The sequence below is a fragment of the Nerophis lumbriciformis genome, linkage group LG38 (assembly GCF_033978685.3).
Source record: "Nerophis lumbriciformis linkage group LG38, RoL_Nlum_v2.1, whole genome shotgun sequence".
NCBI classification, from domain to species: Eukaryota; Metazoa; Chordata; class Actinopteri; order Syngnathiformes; family Syngnathidae; genus Nerophis; species Nerophis lumbriciformis.
The window spans coordinates 18,549,464-18,569,312 of record NC_084585.2 but is presented as its reverse complement, the minus strand read 5'-3'; the positions used below and the strand labels follow the sequence as shown (position 1 = coordinate 18,569,312).

General features: G+C 38.4%; 1 protein-coding gene across 1 annotated transcript; it reads left to right on the top strand.

The window, feature by feature from the left end:
* Positions 1 to 6,244: 6,244 nt before the first annotated feature.
* Positions 6,245 to 19,007, top strand: parapinopsinb (parapinopsin b). The gene is made up of 4 exons (XM_061932768.2): positions 6,245 to 6,566; positions 6,632 to 6,960; positions 16,465 to 16,707; positions 18,130 to 19,007. Exons 1-4 carry the CDS (start codon positions 6,245 to 6,247, stop codon positions 18,241 to 18,243), a joined length of 1,008 nt encoding a protein of 335 aa, XP_061788752.2. The 3' UTR covers positions 18,244 to 19,007.
* The last annotated feature ends 842 nt before the right edge of the window (positions 19,008 to 19,849 follow it).

Here is a 19,849-nt window from a genome sequence, read left to right as displayed (position 1 = left end):
TGTATATTTTTTTATGTACTTTTTGTGTCATTTAAGGTTTATTTTGTGTTGTTTTAATAGGTTACATGTAAAGACACGAATATAAAATATGTTCATAACATTAGGTACACCTGCACTCTAATGATGGATGCACTAAAAGAGTTGTATCAACGATGGGGCCAATACAAACAATGATATAAATGTTTATAATTTATTTTGTAATCCCTCTACAGTTTAGAATATCCTCTTTGATTTTGAATTGTATGTCTTTATTTTATTTTGTATTATTTTATTGTTTTCATAGGTTATTGGCTTTTTTTGTATTCATATTTTTAGTCAGTAAAAAGCAGTAATAAGCAACATCAACAACAATAGAATTGTTCAACTGATTATAAATATTATGTTTAAAACATGTAACATTTTTAAACTCATAAATCAAGCATCTCACCAAGCCAAGAAGTTGGTCAACTTTGAAAATCCACAGGCTACCAACTTATGGCTCTCAACCAATGGAACGCAGCATGAGACCAGAAAACATCGCGAGGAAGCGGTTTTTGGGTGTCATACCAAAGACTATAAAAATGGTACCCATTACCTGCTTGGCACTCAGCATCAAGGGTTGGAATTGGGGGTTAAATCACCAAAAATGATTCCTGGGCGCGGCCACCGCTGCTGCTCACTGCTCCCTTCACCTCCCAGGGGGTGAGGGTGATGGGTCAAATGCAGAGGTGTGTGTGTGTGACAATTATTTCAAAAAAAAAAAGAAAAAGAGTTTGAGTTTGAGTTTATTTTGAACATGCAAGCGTACAACATGATACATCACAATTTCCAGTTTCTCTTTCCAACATGTTCGAAAAGGAGTAGGAAGAATCAGAGCTTATTTAATCCTACCCCTTTTCTTTTACATAACAGTTGCTAAAACTTTTTGTTCACTTCCTGTTCACAATTTATTCACAATATACTCCATAAGTAATCCATCCATCCATCCATCTTCTTCCGCTTATCCGAGGTCGGGTCGCGGGGGCAGCAGCTTAAGCAGGGAAGCCCAGACTTCCCTCTCCCCAGCCACTTCGTCCAGCTCTTCCTGTGGGACCCCGAGGCGTTCCCAGGCCAGCCGGGAGACATAGTCTTCCCAACGTGTCCTGGGTCTTCCCCGCGGCCTCCTACCGGTGGGACGTGCCCTAAACACCTCCCTAGGGAGGCGTTCGGGTGGCATCCTGACCAGATGCCCGAACCACCTCATCTGGCTCCTCTCGATGTGGAGGAGCAGCGGCTTTACTTTGAGCTCCTCCCGGATGGCAGAGCTTCTCACCCTATCTCTAAGGGAGAGCCCCGCCACCCGGCGGAGGAAACTCATTTCGGCCGCTTGTACCCGTGATCTTGTCCTTTCGGTCATAACCCAAAGCTCATGACCATAGGTGAGGATGGGAACGTAGATCGACCGGTAAATTGAGAGCTTTGCCTTCCGGCTCAGCTCCTTCTTCACCACAACGGATCGATACAGCGTCCGCATTACTGAAGACGCCGCACCGATCCGCCTGTCGATCTCACGATCCACTCTTCCCCCACTCGTGAACAAGACTCCGAGGTACTTGAACTCCTCCACTTGGGGCAAGATCTCCTCCCCAACCCGGAGATGGTTGGGGAGGAGATAAGTAATCACAATAAAAATAAATATATCAATAATAATAATAATTTAATAATAATAATTGGTGAAGTCAGTCATATTTCATATGATGAGATAAATAAGATTATTTTGAGGATGAATGAATGGATGGATGAAATAAATTGAGAATGTTTGTCATGGTTCTTGTTCTTTGTACTTTGTAAACACTTTAAGTTTGAAGGAACTGAATTTAGCAGGCCAAAGACAGCATAAGTGCTGAAAGATACACATCTCCCCTCAAATCGGCATCTCAGTGAGAGCGGACATTGTGAGTCACTGTTTATGTTCTTGTTTGAAACGTTTTGCAATGGTGCTACATGATAAAACTCCCAGGCTCTCAAAAAGTCTGCCATTAATTGTAGCAAACACAGAAAGTGCTCTTATTGCTCTTATTGTTGTCAGAACTAACGTTTGTTGAGATGCGCTCCGGGAAATCAATGCGCCAAGGAAATACAATTATTCTTAAATGAGCAAAATACGATAATTAATACAAGTTGCTATGAATGTGCCTGTTACTACATTACATACATAATTAGTGTATCAGGAACGTATTCACTAGACTTCACTTTCACCACATTTTCTTTTGTTACAGCCTTATTCCAAACTGGATTACATTCATTTTGTCCTCAGAATTCTGCACACAATACCCCATGACCACAATGGGAATTCTTTTTATTATTTTTTTTTTTTTCAGCTTTATTAGAAATAAAAACTAAAACAATCACATGTACATAAGTATTCACAGCTTTTGCTCAATACTTTGTTGATACTTGTTTTTTTAATTAAAAAAAAACAACAACAACTTTTTCCACATTGTCATTATTGGGTATTGTGTGTAGAATTCTGAGGACAAAAATGAAATTATTCTATCTTGCAATAAGGCTGTAATATAATAAAATGTGGAAAAAGTGAAGCGCTGTAAATACGTTCCTGATGCACAGTGCTTATAAAATTATGTTAGATGTTTTTTAGAGCACTTTATAAGCGGAATAGTTTGAATCCCCATTACCTGAATTGTTAGTCACCTCTTGCTAGCTGTTTTTTACTATTTAGAACATAGAGAAAAATGTTCTTGTCTCACATAAAGATTGTGGATGATAAGCAAAATTGAAAAAAAGTGCAATTTCCCTTCATATAATTGTTGACATGGAACAAACCTGCAGTTATGTCTCTAGCTTCACTAATCAACTCTGAAATGATTCTGGTTCGGGTCTGGTGTTTGAACGATTACCTGATTTTATTGTCTACCCAAAAATGTTCTCCACGTCCTCTTGTGAATACCACAGTTTGTTAATAGTACTTTGGTTTAATAGTTTCTATGTAGTATAAAATATGAAATAATACTTCAAAGGGGACGCACAGTTCGGCAGTAAAAACTTGGACGGACATTCCATGACCGGGAATCGGACCTGGAGCGTGTCACCTGCAGGTTGTCGCTAGGACCAGGTCGCTCGGGCAGGAAGCCTCCCTTACCCACTGGTTCACTCACAGAAACCTTCTTCCGACTTTTACTTCATCTCGATCAGTGTTTTTAACCTTTGTTGGGTCGCGACGGACCCCTGGAAGGAATATCCAATAATATCAAACAATATCAATATAAAAATATCAAACAAAACCAAATCTGGAGCTAAAGTCATAGAAAGGTTTCTTAATCGCATAAATGATGAGTAAAGTGGTGAAGCTGTATGTTCATTTACAATTACATTTCATTGGCAGTTTAGTTAAGAAAGACACTCATTCTTATTTAGTTTATTAATTTTAGCATAGCTTAATTGCATGTACATTTATTTTTGTTAGTTATTTAAGAGTTCCTTCTTTTGCAGTATGTTTGATTTGTGCTTATTTTTCTAATCAGTCTGACCTAAGCGTAAAGTTTGTGTGTTCAATTAATAATGATCTTTGTGATCAACACATGCTTTCATATCATTTGACAAGGTTGCAAACTGTAAGGATGATGGATATAATTATTGAATATCAGAAGTAAGATGACTAATTCAGTGTTAATATTTGAGTGGGCTCCGGGCCCCGAGGTCAAGAAGGTTAAGAACAGCTGTTCTAGATCAGGTGCAGAGTGAGGGTGAAGCTGGACCGTATTCATTTCACCATCAGGTTTTAACCAGGTGACTACATTTGTTAACGACTTCCAGCAGCAGCTATGCAGACTTTAAGTTCATAAACATGCAAAATTGTGTGTAAAACTTGTATTTTTATCAAATGTGTATTTTGACCCAGTTGAGATGATCAGAGACACCTCAGCATGTACACCTCAACATTCCTCTTAGAAAAAACTAAATTGTTTTTCAAACTGGAAAAATTCCCGGTTTTCTCGAAATTCCAGGAATTCCGTAATACAATTTCTCAATTCAACATATTGCTACTTCAAGATTTTTTGGACCGATGTGAAAAATTTCAACACCAACCATTCAACACCAACCAACCATTCAGACCATTACAGTTTTTGACCATTTAAAAAAAAAATTCTGCTTTTCCCGAAATTCCCAAATTTTGGGGAAATTCTCATAAATCAATGGGACTTTCTTCAAAAGTCCACAATCCCCACATTTTTCATCTGATTCAAACCGCTCCAACTTCAAAATTTTCAGCCTGTTTGGGAATTGTGTGCGCTAATTCAACAATTCTAAAAAAATTCCCGCATTTCTACTTTTTTTTCCCATTTTCCCCATTCAAAAATAATTGTCCATTATTCACAATTCCCATTCTTCCACCGATTCAAACCATTCCACCTTCACCACATTCAACTCATCCTAGACATTCAAACTACCATTTTTCCATGTTGAACAAATTTCCAGGAATTCCTGGTTTTTGTCTAACCCTATTTCCAACCTTTTTCATTTGACTACTCCTTTTCCTTTCTTTATCCCATTTCAACTGTTCCACTGTCAAAACATTTTTCTTAGTCAGGAGAAAAAAACAAGTTGGTTTAGGAACTAGAAACATTCCCAGTTTTTCTGAAATTCCAGGAATTCCATAATACAATTTCTCAAAACTGTTACTACTTCAACATTTCTTGACTGGTTTAAACAATTACAACACCAACCAATCCTGCTCATTCAAGACATTCATGCTTCCAATCATTTTTTTTTTTAAATCTGGCTTTTCCCTAAATTCCCAAATTTCCAGGGAGTTCCCATTGAACTGAATGCAACATTATTCCAAGTTGCACAATTCCCACATTTTTCAACCTATTCAAACCATTCCAACATCAACACATTCCACTCACCCTGGACATTCAAACTAACACTTTCCTAAGTTCCAAACAAAATTCTGGTTTTCCTGGAAATTCAGCACACAATCACGGAGTACTTACAAGCAGACACAGTGTGTAGACAGAGAAGGGAAAATGGACGCATTTTGGCTTAAAAACTAACGATAAAGGTGAAGTTATAACACTGAAACGCCCTCAGGAAGAGGTGCTCTAAGACATGGCTAGCTAGCTAGCGGCTAAAGTCCATCCGCAGTCGGCAGTGTTTTAGCTACTTCTACATCACTAATCCTCGCCTCCATGGCGACCAACAAAGTAAGTTTCTTACAAGTATCATCCCTGCAGGACGAGGAATAACTAAACATGTTTCACTACACACCGTAGCTCACCGGCATCACAATGTACCGGTAAACAAACGCCATTGGTGGATCTACACCTGACATCCACTGTAATGATACCAAGTACAGGCACGTATCTAGTTGATACTACTATGATTATATCGATATTCTATAGCATCACAAAATTCTCTTTTGTTTAAAAAAAAATTCTATTATGTTTATAAACTCAGGAAATATGTCCCTGGACACATGAGGACTTTGAATATGACCAATGTATGATCCTGTAACTACTTGGTATCGGATTGATACCCAAATTTGTGGTATCATCCAAAACTAATGTAAAGTATCAAACAACAGATGAATAAGTGTTTATTACATTTTAACAGAAGTGTAGATAGAACATGTTAAAAGAGAAAGTAAGCAGATATTAACAGTAAATGAACAAGTAGATTAATAATTCATTTTCAACCACTTGTCCTTAATAATGTTGAAAAAATAATAGAATGGAAAATGACACAATATGTTACTGCATATGTCAGCAGACTAATTAGGAGCCTTTGTTTGTTTACTTACTAATAAAAGACAAGTTGTCTTGTATGTTCACTATTTTATTTAAGGACTTAATTGCAATAAGAAACATATGTTTAATGTACCCTAAGATTTTTTGTTAAAATAAAGCCAATAATGCAATTTTTTGTGGTCCCCTTTATTTAGAAAAGTACCGAAAAGTATCGAAATATATTTTGGTACTGGTTTCGGTACCAAAATATTGGTATTGGGACAACACTAGTACCAAGTTTGTTTCTTAATAGTTTCAAAAGGATGGTTGAGCTTGACCTTTGACCCCCTGCTTGAGCGAGGGGTTTATCCTGAGTGAGTGCTCCTCCAATCAAACAAGGTGAGAGCTCAGCCGCGATCATTGACGGGAATTACTCTTTATCCCATCCCCATCTTGAGGATTTATTGCTCCTCCCGCCGTGTAATCTCACTAGTGTCGTCTTCCTTAGCGTCCGGAGAGCTTCGGAGGAGACCGCATCCATGCACGACTCCTTTGTTAGCCACAATTCCTCCTCCTGGCAGGGGGAGCCCCCGCTGTCACGCGGCGGCTTCATCCTGCTCTCCGTGGTCATGGCCCTTTTCACGGGGCCGGCCGTGGTGCTCAACGCTACAGTGATCATCGTGTCCCTGCTGCACAAGCAGCTGAGGCAGCCGCTCAACTACGCTCTGGTGAACATGGCCGTGGCAGACCTGGGATCAGCCGTGACCGGGGGGCTTCTGTCTGTGGTGCACAACGCCCAAGGGTTCTCCTCCCTGGGAAGAACAGGCTGCGTGATGGAGGGCTTCGCCGTGTCCCTGTTTGGTGAGTGAGCGCGGTGGTCAAACCACGTGAGCGAGGTCATCACGAGTCTTTCACCACTTTTGCAGGCATCACGTCTCTATGCACCGTGGCCCTGATTGCCGTGGAGAGGATGTTTGTGGTGTGCAAGCCTTTGGGTCACATGACCTTCCAGAAGAAGCATGCGCTGGCTGCCATCGCCTTGTCCTGGATCTGGTCCCTCACGTGGAACGTGCCGCCTCTGCTGGGGTGGGGCAGGTACGAGCTAGAGGGGGTCGGGACTTCCTGTGCGCCCGACTGGCGCAACCGAGACCCTCACCACATGTCCTACATCCTGGTTTATTTCGCCGTGTGCTTCGCTGTCCCGTTTGTCGTCATCCTGGTGTCCTACTCCAGATTGATGTGGACTCTGCACCAGGTGGGCTTCATAACTCTGTCTAATCCATGAATAAAATATAATCATTCTTGTTCAGGGGTCAGTGTCCAAACTCCGGCCCGTGGGAAGTCCCAAGTTTAAAAATTTTTAAAAAAAATAAATAAAAAGATGGTTATTTTTTTTAAATCCGTCCTTTCTAATCCATTTTCTACCGCTTGTTACTCTCGGTGTCTCCTAGCTGCTCAGGCAAATTATATAGTCTAAAAATGCATTTTCCAATCGATAACGTGACATCATCACGCTCGGGAAAAAAAAAAAAAAATTTAAAAAATAAAATAAAATAAAATAAAAATCAATAAATAAAAAAAAATAAATTAAATAAAATAAAATTAAAAAAAAAAAATATATATATATATATATATATATATATATATATAAACAGCCCGACCCCCGGCCAAATTTCTTTAACCCAATGCGGCCCCCCAAGTCAAAAAGTTTGGGCACAGCTGTTCTAATTGATTGACCAATGCTATTGTGCATGAAAATAAAAACACAAAAAAGACAATAAAACACAAAAACTAATTTGCTCTTAAAAAAAAAATCCAAAACAAAATTATTCATGAAATTCAAATTTACAATTTTGTCTAATCCAAAAATCCATCCATCCATTTTCTACCGCTTATTCCCTTTGGGGTCGCGGGGGCGCTGGAGCCTATCTCAGCTACAATCGGGCGGAAGGCGGGGTACACCCTGGACAAGTCGCCACCTCATCGCAGTAATCCAAAAATAAAACATCGAATTTATTGAACAATGTTATTGTGCACAACTGAACTGCATGTGTTTTACTGAATAAAATAAAATCTAAAAAAGACAATAAAATACAAAAAATTTTATATTAAAAATCTTTATAAATGAGATTTTAAGCAGGTGGGTTAGAAAACTTTGTCTAATTCAATAACACAACCTGTTTTAAATATACTACATTGAATAGTTTAACAATATTACTGCGCAACAGTGCACTGTGTTCACTGAATAAAATAACATTTAAAAAAGACAATAAAATAAAAAACTTAAATAATAAAAATCCAACAAAAAATTATAGATTAGATTCTAAGCAGGTGGGTTTGACAACTTAATCCAAAAATAAAACATGTTTGTAATATAATATAACAATTCTAATTAATTGGACAGTATTATTGAGCAAAATTCTTATTGAATAAAGTAAAACTAAAAATAGACAAAGTACAAAAAAATAAAATAATAAATATCAAAAACATAAACATATACAATTATAAATTAGATTGTAAGAAGGTGGGCTAGAAAATTTTGTCTAATCCATTCATTAAACATGTTTTAAATATGATAATTTTAATTAATTGAACACATTAACTGATTTTCATTGAATGAAAACAAAAACCCCAAAAAGACCATAAATAATACATTTTAACAAAAAATAATAATACAAAAACAGAAAAACAAAACAATACTCAATATTAGATGACATAGTAAGCAAATGGGTTAGAAAACTTTGTCTCATCCAATAATAAAACCTGTTTTAAATATAATACAATAAATAATTGAACTATATTATTGTGTTTACTGAATTAAATAACATTTAAAAAGACAATAAAATACAAAATATTAAATAATAAAAATCAAAAACAAAAAATATACAAAGTTATATATGAGATTCTAAGCAGGTGGGCTTGACAAATTTATGTAAATCCAAAAAATAAAACATGTTTTAAACATAATATTTGTAATCAATTGAACAAGATTATTGAACAATACTATTGTTGTTGATGTTGCTTATTACTGCTTTTTACTGACTAAAAATATGAATACAAAAAAAGCCAATAACCTATGAAAACAATCATACAATTCAAAATCAAAGAGTAGATCCCTCTACATTAATAACTGTAGAGGGATTACAAAAATCAATTATAAACATTTATATCATTGTTTGTATTGGCCCCATTGTTGATACAACTCTTTTAGTGCATCCATCATTAGAGTGCAGGTGTACCTAATGATATGAATTTTTTTTATATTCTTGTCTTTACATGTAACCTATTAAAACAACACAAAATAAACCTTAAATGACACAAAAAGTCCGTTAAAAAAATATACATATTGATGAATGTATGTTTTATTATCCATACATTTTTTTTTAGTATATTTTAAAATTAAGTTCAATAATACAATTGTTTGTATGGTTTATTGGTAATAATCATAGGTCAGAATGACTGTAAATTATTTTTCAACTAATATTTCCACAATATTTATAGGCTCACTATTTGGCGAGCTAAAACTACTTTATACTAATGTTGACTCGATACAACTTTTGTCAGTTTCGATTGTCAAGCCTTGGGTATTGTATTGTATTGACTATTGGTTAATTGGTTAATTTCATATTCATACACACTTTTATTATTTTGTAGTATGGAATTTTGGAAATTTGTTTCAGTGAAATTAGTCGAACAGAGAACAATGGTAGGTATGAAAAACGCTAACCTATGTATTGTTAGGATAGGATAGACTTTTATTTATCCCATAATGGGGAAATTACATTGTTGCAGTGCAGGTTTTTACATACAGTGACAGAAGTAAAGCGTAATGAAAAACAAAAAAATAGCACTAAATACTACATAATGCTCACTAATATGTATAGCAAGAAGATAAAATACAACAAAAAAAAACTAACATCGGTATTGCACACAATGAAAAAAACATCACAGTAATCACATAAGTGTGTTGTGAAGTGGGTAGAAAGGACCTGCGTTAGGGCTCCTTCCTGAACTGTGGAGCTAACAGGCTGATCCTAAAGGAGCTACTAAGGGCCCCCACAGGGCCGTGCATGGGGTGAGAGAGATTGGACATTATGGATGTCAACTTGGTCAGCATTCTTCTGTCAGCCACCTCCTTACTGCTGTCTAGTGGGCAGCCTAGGATGGAGTCAGCTCTCTTAATCAGCTTGTTAAGTCTGTTCCTGTCTCTGACTAGAATGGACTTGTGCTGTCTCAGACTAAGTCGGGGGTCGGCAACCCGCGGCTCTAGAGCCGCATGCGGCTCTTTAGCGCTGCCCTAGTGGCTCAATGGAGCTTTTTCAAAAATGTATGAAAAATGGAAAAAGATGAGGGGAAAAACTATTTTTTGTTTTAATATGGTTTCTGTAGGAGGACAAACATGACACAAACCTCCCTAATTGTTATAAAGCACACTGTTTATATTAAACATGCTTCAGCACCGTTTTGTCCCACTAATTTTGGCGGTCCTTGAACTCACCGTAGTTTGTTTACATGTATAACTTTCTCCGACTTTCTAGGACGTGTTTTATGCCACTTCTTTTTCTGTCTCATTTTGTCCACCAAACTTTTAACGTTGTGCATGAATGCACAAAGGTGAGTTTTGTTGATGTTATTGACTTGTGTGGAGTACTAATCAGACCAGTGACGTGCAGTCAGGGGAGGCAGGTGAGGCGGGACCTCACGTGTCATCATGGAAAGAAAAAAAATGTAAAAAGAAAAAAAATAATAATTAATTGTTATATGTATCCAGTGATTATACTATAAAGTTATTTTCCATTTAACTTCACCAGTTTTAGATTATTTTTATTCAAAATCGCTGAATTTTCACATTTGCTGTTCAAATACTGAGAAGAGACTTGCGGTGAGTCACCAGCCAGTTGAGCCTCACCATGGATTGCGCAATGACTCGGCTAACTGCTGGCCTGCTGTACAGTGAGACCGTATTGCTATATGAATTATATTATACATTTCCATAGTTTAGTTAGCTGAGGTATATAATGTACAGTGTATTTTGTCAACAACTGTATGTGTATAACATATTTCTTGTGCTGAGCAATCATAAAACGGCTGCGAAGACGCACTGGCTGAGGCTTGCAGTAATCCCGCCTCATGGTGGTAGAGGGCGCTAGTGATCTCATCATCCCAGGGATCATTTTTGCGACTACTCGGCTGCAGAATAAGTGACAACAAGCAGCAACAGTTAGCAATCCTTTATTTTTTCCTCTCGCTTGGTCTTTTAACATGGAGGATTACATATCTACAAACCCCATTTCCATATGAGTTGGGAAATTGTGTTAGATGTAAATATAAACGAAATACAATGATTTGCAAATCCTTTTCAACCCATATTCAGTTGAATGCACTACAAAGACAAGATATTTGATGTTCAAACTCATAAACTTTATTTTTTTTTGCAAATAATAATTAACTTAGAATTTCATGGCTGCAACACGTGCCAAAGTAGTTGGGAAAGGGCATGTTCACCACTGTGTTACATGGCCTTTCCTTTTAACAACACTCAGTAAACGTTTGGGAACTGAGGAGACACATTTTTTAAGCTTCTCAGGTGGAATTATTTCCCATTCTTGCTTGATGTACAGCTTAAGTTGTTCAACAGTCCGGGGGTCTCCGTTGTGGTATTTTAGGCTTCATAATGTGCCACACATTTTCAATGGGAGACAGGTCTGGACTACAGGCAGGCCAGTCTAGTACCCGCACTTTTTTACTATGAAGCCACGTTGATGTAACACGTGGCTTGGCATCGTCTTGCTGAAATAAGCAGGGGCGTCCATGGTAACGTTGCTTGGATGGCAACATATGTTGCTCCAAAACCTGTATGTACCTTTCAGCATTAATGGCGCCTTCACAGATGTGTAAGTTACCCATGTCTTGGGCACTAATACACCCCCATACCATCACAGATGCTGGCTTTTCAACTTTGCACCTATAACAATCCGGATGGTTCTTTTCCTCTTTGGTCCGGAGTACACGACGTCCACAGTTTCCAAAAACAATTTGAAATGTGGACTCGTCAGACCACAGAACACTTTTCCACTTTGTATCAGTCCATCTTAGATGAGCTCAGGTCCAGCGAAGCCGACGGCGTTTCTGGGTGTTGTCGATAAACGGTTTTCGCCTTGCATAGGAGAGTTTTAATTTGCACTTACAGATGTAGCGACCAACTGTAGTTACTGACAGTGGGTTTCTGAAGTGTTCCTGAGCCCATGTGGTGATATCCTTCACACACTGATGTCGCTTGTTGATGCAGTACAGCCTGAGGGATCGAAGGTCACGGGCTTAGCTGCTTACGTGCAGTGATTTCTCCAGATTCTCTGGACTCTTTGATGATATTACGGACCGTAGATGGTGAAATCCCTAAATTCCTTGCAATAGCTGGTTGAGAAAGGTTTTTCTTAAACTGTTCAACAATTTGCTCACGCATTTGTTGACAAAGTGGTGACCCTCGCCCCATCCTTGTTTGTGAATGACTGAGCATTTCATGGACTCTACTTTTATACCCAATCATGGCACCCACCTGTTCCCAATTGGCCTGTTCATCTGTGGGATGTTCCAAATAAGTGTTTGATGAGCATTCCTCAACTTTATCAGTATTTATTGCCACCTTTCCCAACTTCTTTGTCACGTGTTGCTGGCATAAAATTCTAAAGTTAATGATTATTTGCACATAAAAAAAAGTTTATCAGTTTGAACATCAAATATGTTGTCTTTGTAGCTTATTCAACTGAATATGGGTTGAAAATGATTTGCAAATCATTGTATTCCGTTTATATTTACATCTAACACAATTTCCCAACTCATATGGAAACGGGGTTTGTAAAATAAAACAGTTTTTGTTATGCCCGTTTGATTGTCGACTATGACTGACACCTTGTGTGGCAATGGGGAAATGCTGCACGTCATCAGTTTGGGCACTTCCGGTTTACGATGTTAGTTCAGTTCATGAGACAATAAGAAGTAGACAAGTTGTGTTACCTCTTACAAGCCTTGGAAAAGATAAGTCTGTAAGTAAACTGTTTAACTTGCTTATGTGGCTCAATATGAAGGTGGAAAGTGGCTAAATTTGATAGTAAGATCAGTATTGAAAAACGATTTTTGTGCACTAATTTAATGGATGTTTGAGGACTTAAAATGGCTGCCGGTCGTGTATTTCCACCATAGAAATAGTTTCAACACTCAGCAGTGTTTGTTTGATGATAGTACTGTATATTTGTGTGGAGCTGATGTTTACATATTGTGTATTACATTTCAGTGTGTTGATTGAATCATATAGCTTATACATTGTCATTGTGTGTATTTCAGTTTTACAAAAAAATAAAATAAAAGTCCAGTGCAAGACAAAGCAAGATCAACAACAATAAAGAGTCTAAATTGTCTGCCAAGCTGTATAACCTCAACACATATAGTGAGGGCAGAACAGTTTTCTAAACTGGACTTTCAATCGAAGCAGGAGGTAATAATTAAAGGAAGATCTCAATCGAGACAGAGAGACTTTTAAAACTGAAGAACGATAAGGAAGACTTCTATAAACAAGTTATCGATGCTTTTGTTCAGAAGGAGCGGCGCATGGACTTTATTTATAAGTAAAGGTAAGACCATAATAATGTTTATTTTATTAAATGTGCTTTTTTGTGTGCTACAGTTTGTATGTGTAAAGTTAAAGTTAAGTTAAAGTACCAATGATTGTCACACACACACTAGGTGTGGTGAAATTTGTCCTCTGCATTTGACCCATCCCCTTGATCACCCCCTGGGAGGTGAGGGGAGCAGTGGGCAGCAGCTGCGCCGCGCCCGGGAAACATTTTTGGTGATCCATCCATCCATTTTCTACCGCTTATTCCCTTCGGTGTCACAGGGGGCGCTGGAGCCTATCTCAGCTACTATCTCAGCTACAATCGGGCGGAAGGCGGGGTACACCCTGGACAAGTCGCCACCTCATCGCAGGGCCAACACAGATAGACAGACAACATTCACACTCACATCCACACACATTTAACCCCCAATTCCAACCCTTGATGCTGAGTGCCAAGCAGGGAAGAATGCTGGTATGAGCTTTTAAACATAACCCGTTAACTGCTGCCAATCAAATGGTGAATAAGATACTCTTTAGGGTTCATTTGTTTGTAAATCTGACTGTGAGGAAGTCAGTGCCTCACCAGCCATCAACCTCACCGCACGTCACTGAATCAGGCACATTTGGTCACTGTATGACTGCAAGCTAATCGATGCTAACATGCTATTTAGGCTAGCTATATGTACATATTGCATCATTATGCCTCATTTGTAGGTATATTTGAGGTCATTTAGTTTCCTTTAAGTCCTCTTAATTCAATTTATATCTCATGACACACTATCTGTATGTAATATGGCTTTTAATTTTTTGCGGCTCCAGACAGATTTGTTTTTGTATTTTTGGTTCAATATGGCTCTTTCAACATTTTGGGTTGCCGACCCCGTCACTAAGTAATATGCAACTATGATAATTTCATACTTGTTTATATTGACAAATGTGCTGTTTTAGACTGCAATATTGTTCAATGAAGGACACTTACGTATGTCTAGCGTGTGTGCTATTGTGTGCTTAGCTGTTGTGGAGCTGCTGGCTCTGAAAAAAGACCAATCTTGTGTGCTTATTGGAGGACATTTAGATGTTAACTGGCTGTCCAGTTTTGCAGAAGGAAACACACTGCAGGACTGTTTGTATCGGACATATCACAAAACACAAAACCAGTGAAGTTGGCACGTTGTGTAAATGTTAAATAAAAACAAAATACAATGATTTGGTAATCCTTTTCAACTTATATTCAATTGAATAGACTGCAAAGACAAGATATTTAACGTTCAAACTGGAAAACTTTGTTATTTGTTGCAAATATTAGCTCATCTGAAATTTGATGCCTGCAACATGTTTCAAAAAAGCTGGCACAAGTGGCAAAAAGGACTGAGTAAGTTGAGGAATGCTCATCAAACACTTATTTGGAAAATCTCACAGGTGAACAGGCTAATTGGGAACAGGTGGGTGCCATGATTGGGTATAAAAGCAGCTTCCATGAAATGCTCAGTCATTCACAAACAAGGATGGGGCGAGTGTCACCACTTGGTGAACAAATGCGTGAGCAAATTGTCAAACAGTTTAAGAACAACATTTCTTAACGAGCAATTGCAAGGAATTTAGGGATTTCACCTTCTACGGTCCGTAATATCATCAAAAGTTTCAGAGAATCTGGAGAAATCACTGCACATAAGCGGCAAGGCTGAAAACCAACATTAAATGCCCGTGACCTTCAATCCCTCAGGCGGTACTGCATCAAAAAGCGACATCAGTGTGTAAAGGATATCACCACATGGGCTCAGGAACACTTCAGAAAACCACTGTCGGTAACTACAGTTGGTCGCTACATCTGTAAGTGCAACTTAAAACTCTACTATGCAAAGTGAAAATCTTTTATCAACAACACCCAGAAACACCGCCGGCTTCGCTGGGCCCGAGCTCATCTAAGATGGACTGATGCAAAGTGTTCTGTGGTCTGACGAGTCCACATTTCAAATTGTTTTTGGAAACTGTGGATGTCATGTCCTCCGGAACAAAGAGGAAAAGAACCATTCGGATTGTTATAGGCGCAAAGTTCAAAAGCCAGCATCTGTGAGGGTATGAGGGTGTATTAGCGCCCAAGACATGGGTAACTTACACATCTGTGAAGGCACCATTAATGCTGAAAGGGGTACGTACAGGTTTTGGAGCAACATATGTTGCCATCCAAGCAACGTTACCATGGACGCCCCTGCTTATTTCAGCAAGACAATGCCAAGCCACGTGTTACAACAGCGTGGCTTCGTAGTAAAAGAGTGCGGGTACTAGACTGGCCTGCCTGTAGTCCAGACCTGTCTCAAATTCGAAATGTGTGGCACATTATGAAGCCTAAAATACCACAACGCAGACCCCGGACTGTTGAACAACTTAAGCTGTACATCAAGCAAGAATGGGAAATAATTCCACCTGAGAAGCTTAAAAAATTGGTCTCCTCAGTTCCCAAACGAGTGTTGTTAAAAGGAAAGGCCATGTAACACAGTGGTAAAAATGCCCATGTGCCAACTTTTTTGCAATGTTTTGCTGCCATTAAGTTAAAAGTTAAAGTTAAAGTACCACTGATTGTCACACACACACGAGGTGTGGCGAAATTATTCTCTGCATTTGACCCATCACCCTTGATCACCCCCTGGGAGGTGAGGGGAGCAGTGAGCAGCAGCGGTGGCTGCGCCCGGGAATCATTTTTGGTAATTTAACCCCCAATTCCAACCCTTGATGCTGAGTGCCAAGCAGGGAGGTAAATGGGTCCCATTTTTATAGTCTTTGGTATGACTCGGCCGAAATTCCAAGTTAATAATTATTTGCAAAAAAAAATGAAGTTTCTCAGTTCGAACATTAAATATCTTATATAATATATAAGTTGAAAAGGATTTGCAAATCATTGTATTCTGTTTTTATTTACGCATTACACAACATGCCAACTTCACTGGTTTTGTAGATGCAAGCCGATATCATTCGATATTGGGGTTTTTTTTCTGATATCGGACCCATATCAATATTGCATTGGGACACTCTTACTTTAAACATTAATACATAATTTAATGTCTTTGTCTATGAGATATTGTGATGAAATAATGAGCTAGGATTATTATTGCAGTTGTGTTAATAATTGAACAACCTTTCTACAAGCAGGTGTCCAAGCTGGCCTGCCTTGAAGGAGGTGCAGTGGCTAAAAAGGAGCTGAAGGTGGCGTCCATGGTGGTCCTCATGGTCCTGACCTTCCTCATCAGCTGGCTGCCTTATGCTGGTCTGTCCATGCTGGTGGTCTTCAACCCCCACGTGGAGATAAGCCCCCTGGTGGGCACAATACCCGTGTACTTGGCCAAGACCAGCACCGTGTACAATCCCATCATTTACATCTACTGCAACAAACAGGTACACTTCCCGGTTACTGATGGTGACGTCATCTGTACGTGAACGTGACTTTAATATGGAAAGCACTTCAGGCTCAGAGTCGTGTATAAAGAGAGTATGGCCAACTCCAAAAACTTCAAAAAGCAACGTCAAAACGATAGTAGTAGCAGTCATGGCGCCTGATAGTTGGCCAGACTCTTCATACACAAGTCTGTTCGGGCCGACTCTCGTGTGACACCTGGTGGTCATCAACTGCAAGCGCAGGAGTGAAATATTGGGAAAGAACGAATATTTGAGCCAAACAATATAAAAACATACCTTAAAATTAAAGTACAGCAAACTTGTATTTGCACCATCTAGTGGTCAGTGAAGGTGACGAAATGTACCGTTCCCTTTAAAAGATCATACAAATCAAATAAATGCAAGTTTTAGAAATAGAACAATTTAAAAAGAAAAATATATTTGAAAACAAGCAACTCTTTTTAAATGTTGTCAAACATTTCAAGTGAAGTGATTTATAGATTTTTTTTTTTTTTAATTGAATAAACATAAAAAGTACTGATTTATAAATACCATTTTTATAATTATACATGAACTAAAAAGAGAAAAAAACATTCTACGTGAATTTACGTATACAAATTATACTTTAAATTAAGTCTGGAAATAAAATAAATAAATGTTCTGATATCATTTTTTAAAAACAAGTGGATTGATTAATAAATTAGTTTTTATGCTGAACAAAACATAGACACGTATAATTGTTCTGATTTAATTGAAAAATAAAATCATTAATAGGTAGATATATAAATATTCGTCTCTAAACTAAACAAAAACCAACAGAATAAATATGCTGATTTAATTGAAAGAAAAAAGTTAATTGATTCATAGTAAACAAATCTTAGAAATGTATAAAAGTTCTGATTGAATTTAAAAATAAAATGAGAAAGTGGATTTATAAAAATGAGTCTTTAAATCAAACAAAATAATTGTTCTGATTTGATTAAAAAAAACAAACGCAAAATGAAGTTGAGTAATAATATTAGTCTTTATATCAAACAAAACCTAGCAATACATAAATGTTGTAATTTAAAATTGATTTAAAAAAAGGAAAACTATGTTAATTGATTTGTAATTACTGTTTAAAATAAAATACAAAAATAAAAAGTACAAAAAACGTTTTAAGTGAATCAAGTTAAAAAACATTTGACAATAAACAAGTACAATTATAAAAATCACAATACACATAAATTAATTTAGCCTTTTTTTGTTAAGAAAGTCTCGACAAATATTTTCATTAGTCAAATATAAATACAAAGCTGGGCATGTATACAGTATTACATTAATGCAATATATCGATACAATAAACTTGTACTGAGCTCATAAAGCATTAAAACATGTCATTTCATTCCCATGCATTATGTGATGATGTCATTTCCTTGGTAGTTCCAGAGGTATGTGGTGCCTTTCCTGCTGTGCAAAGAGGTGAGGATCCAGGAAGACACATCTGAAGTTGTCACCACTGTGGAGTTGAGCACCAACAAAGTGTCTCCAGCCTGAAAGCCAACAATCACACAAGCAAAAACTACACACTTTTGTGTACTGTTTGCAGTACAAATGACAATCCTTACTCAGTTAATTCCAAGAAAAATATCCATCCATCTATTTTTTTTCGCTTATCCGAGGTCGGGTGGCGGGGGCGGCAGCCTAAGCAGGGAAGCCCAGACTTTCCTCTCCCCAGCCACTTCGTCCAGCTCCTCACGGGGGATCCCGAGGCGTTCCCAGGCCAGCCGGGAGAGATATTCTTCCCAACGTGTCCTGGGTCTTCCCCGTGGCCTCCTACCGGTCAGACGTGCCCTAAACACCTCCGTAGGGAGGCATTCGGGTGGCATCCTGACCAGATGACCGAACCACCTCATCTGGCTCCTCTCCATGTGGGGGAGCAGCGGCTTTACTTTGAGCTCCTCCCGGATGGCAGAGCTTCTCACCCTATCTCTAAGGGAGAGCCCCACCACCCGGCGGATGGAACTTATTTCGGCGTCTTGTACCCGTGATCTTGTCCTTCCCAAGAGCTAGCTTATGTAGCCGAGGATCGGACCTCCAAGCGCCCTGCCTTCGGCTGCCGCCCAGCTCACACTGCACCCGACCTCTATGCTCCCTCCTATGAGTGGTGAGCCCATTGGAGGGGGGACCCACGTTGCATCTCAGCCGGGCCCCATGGGAACAGGCCCCGATGACCCACGTCCGGCCGAGGGAAATCTAAGTCCTTGTTTTTTAATTTCCATAAAGGTCTTCTATGAAAAAAAAAAAATAACTCAAATAAAGACGAGGCCCAAATGAAACCAATAACATGTTTTGTTACAAAACCATGAAGGTTTTATTAAAGCATTTGCTACTAAGATTGATGGAAACAAAACCATAAACATTTAGGAGCAAATATCAAGACTTTCAAGTAGAGAACATGACTGTCTTCTCCATACTTTATACATATATTACATCTTATATTTAATACAGAACATTAAGAAAAATCATCCTATTTTTTTCACCATATGAAGAAGAAAACTACGGTGGTCGATAGAGACAAACATGACGCAACGTCCAAACAGAAATGATCCACAAACACCACGAAACGAGCGCAAATGAAAAGTGCTAATAATCACATAAACGCTGCAGGATTTTTAAAAGATGCAAAAGAAAAATGTCTGCAAATGCCAGAAACACAAACAAACAAATAAAACAAGTTTGTGACAAAAATGCTGCAAGTTTGCAGATGAAAACCAAAGACTACCAATAAACAATAACTAGCAACCAGACCAACTTACTGTTTGCCAGTTGTTTGGTTTGATTCCTGATAGCTTGGTTAACTTCCTGGCAGACTGACTAACTTCCTGGTCACCAGATTACTTTCCTGGTAAGTTGGTTAATTTCGGTAACCTAGTAAATTTAAATTAAGTTAGGTAAAGTACCAATGATTGTCACACACACACTAGGTGTGGTGAAATTTGTCCTATGCATTTGAACCCATCCCTTGATCACCCCCTGTGAGCTGAGGGGAGCAGTGAGCAGCAGCGGTGGCCGCGCCCGGGAATCATTTTGGTGATTTAACCCCCAATTCCAACTCTTGATGCTGAGTGCCAAGCAGGTTCCTGGTAACATGGTGAAATTA

What these genes read in the sequence shown, in the direction of transcription:
- parapinopsinb (XM_061932768.2), top strand. Translation starts at nt 6,245, where the DNA reads ATGCACGACTCCTTTGTTAGCCACAATTCCTCCTCCTGGCAGGGGGAG. An exon ending in TGATGTGGACTCTGCACCAG is followed by an intron (nt 6,961 to 16,464) that starts GTGGGCTTCATA and finishes TTCTACAAGCAG; the next exon opens with GTGTCCAAGCTGGCCTGCCT. An exon ending in ACATCTACTGCAACAAACAG is followed by an intron (nt 16,708 to 18,129) that starts GTACACTTCCCG and finishes TTTCCTTGGTAG; the next exon opens with TTCCAGAGGTATGTGGTGCC.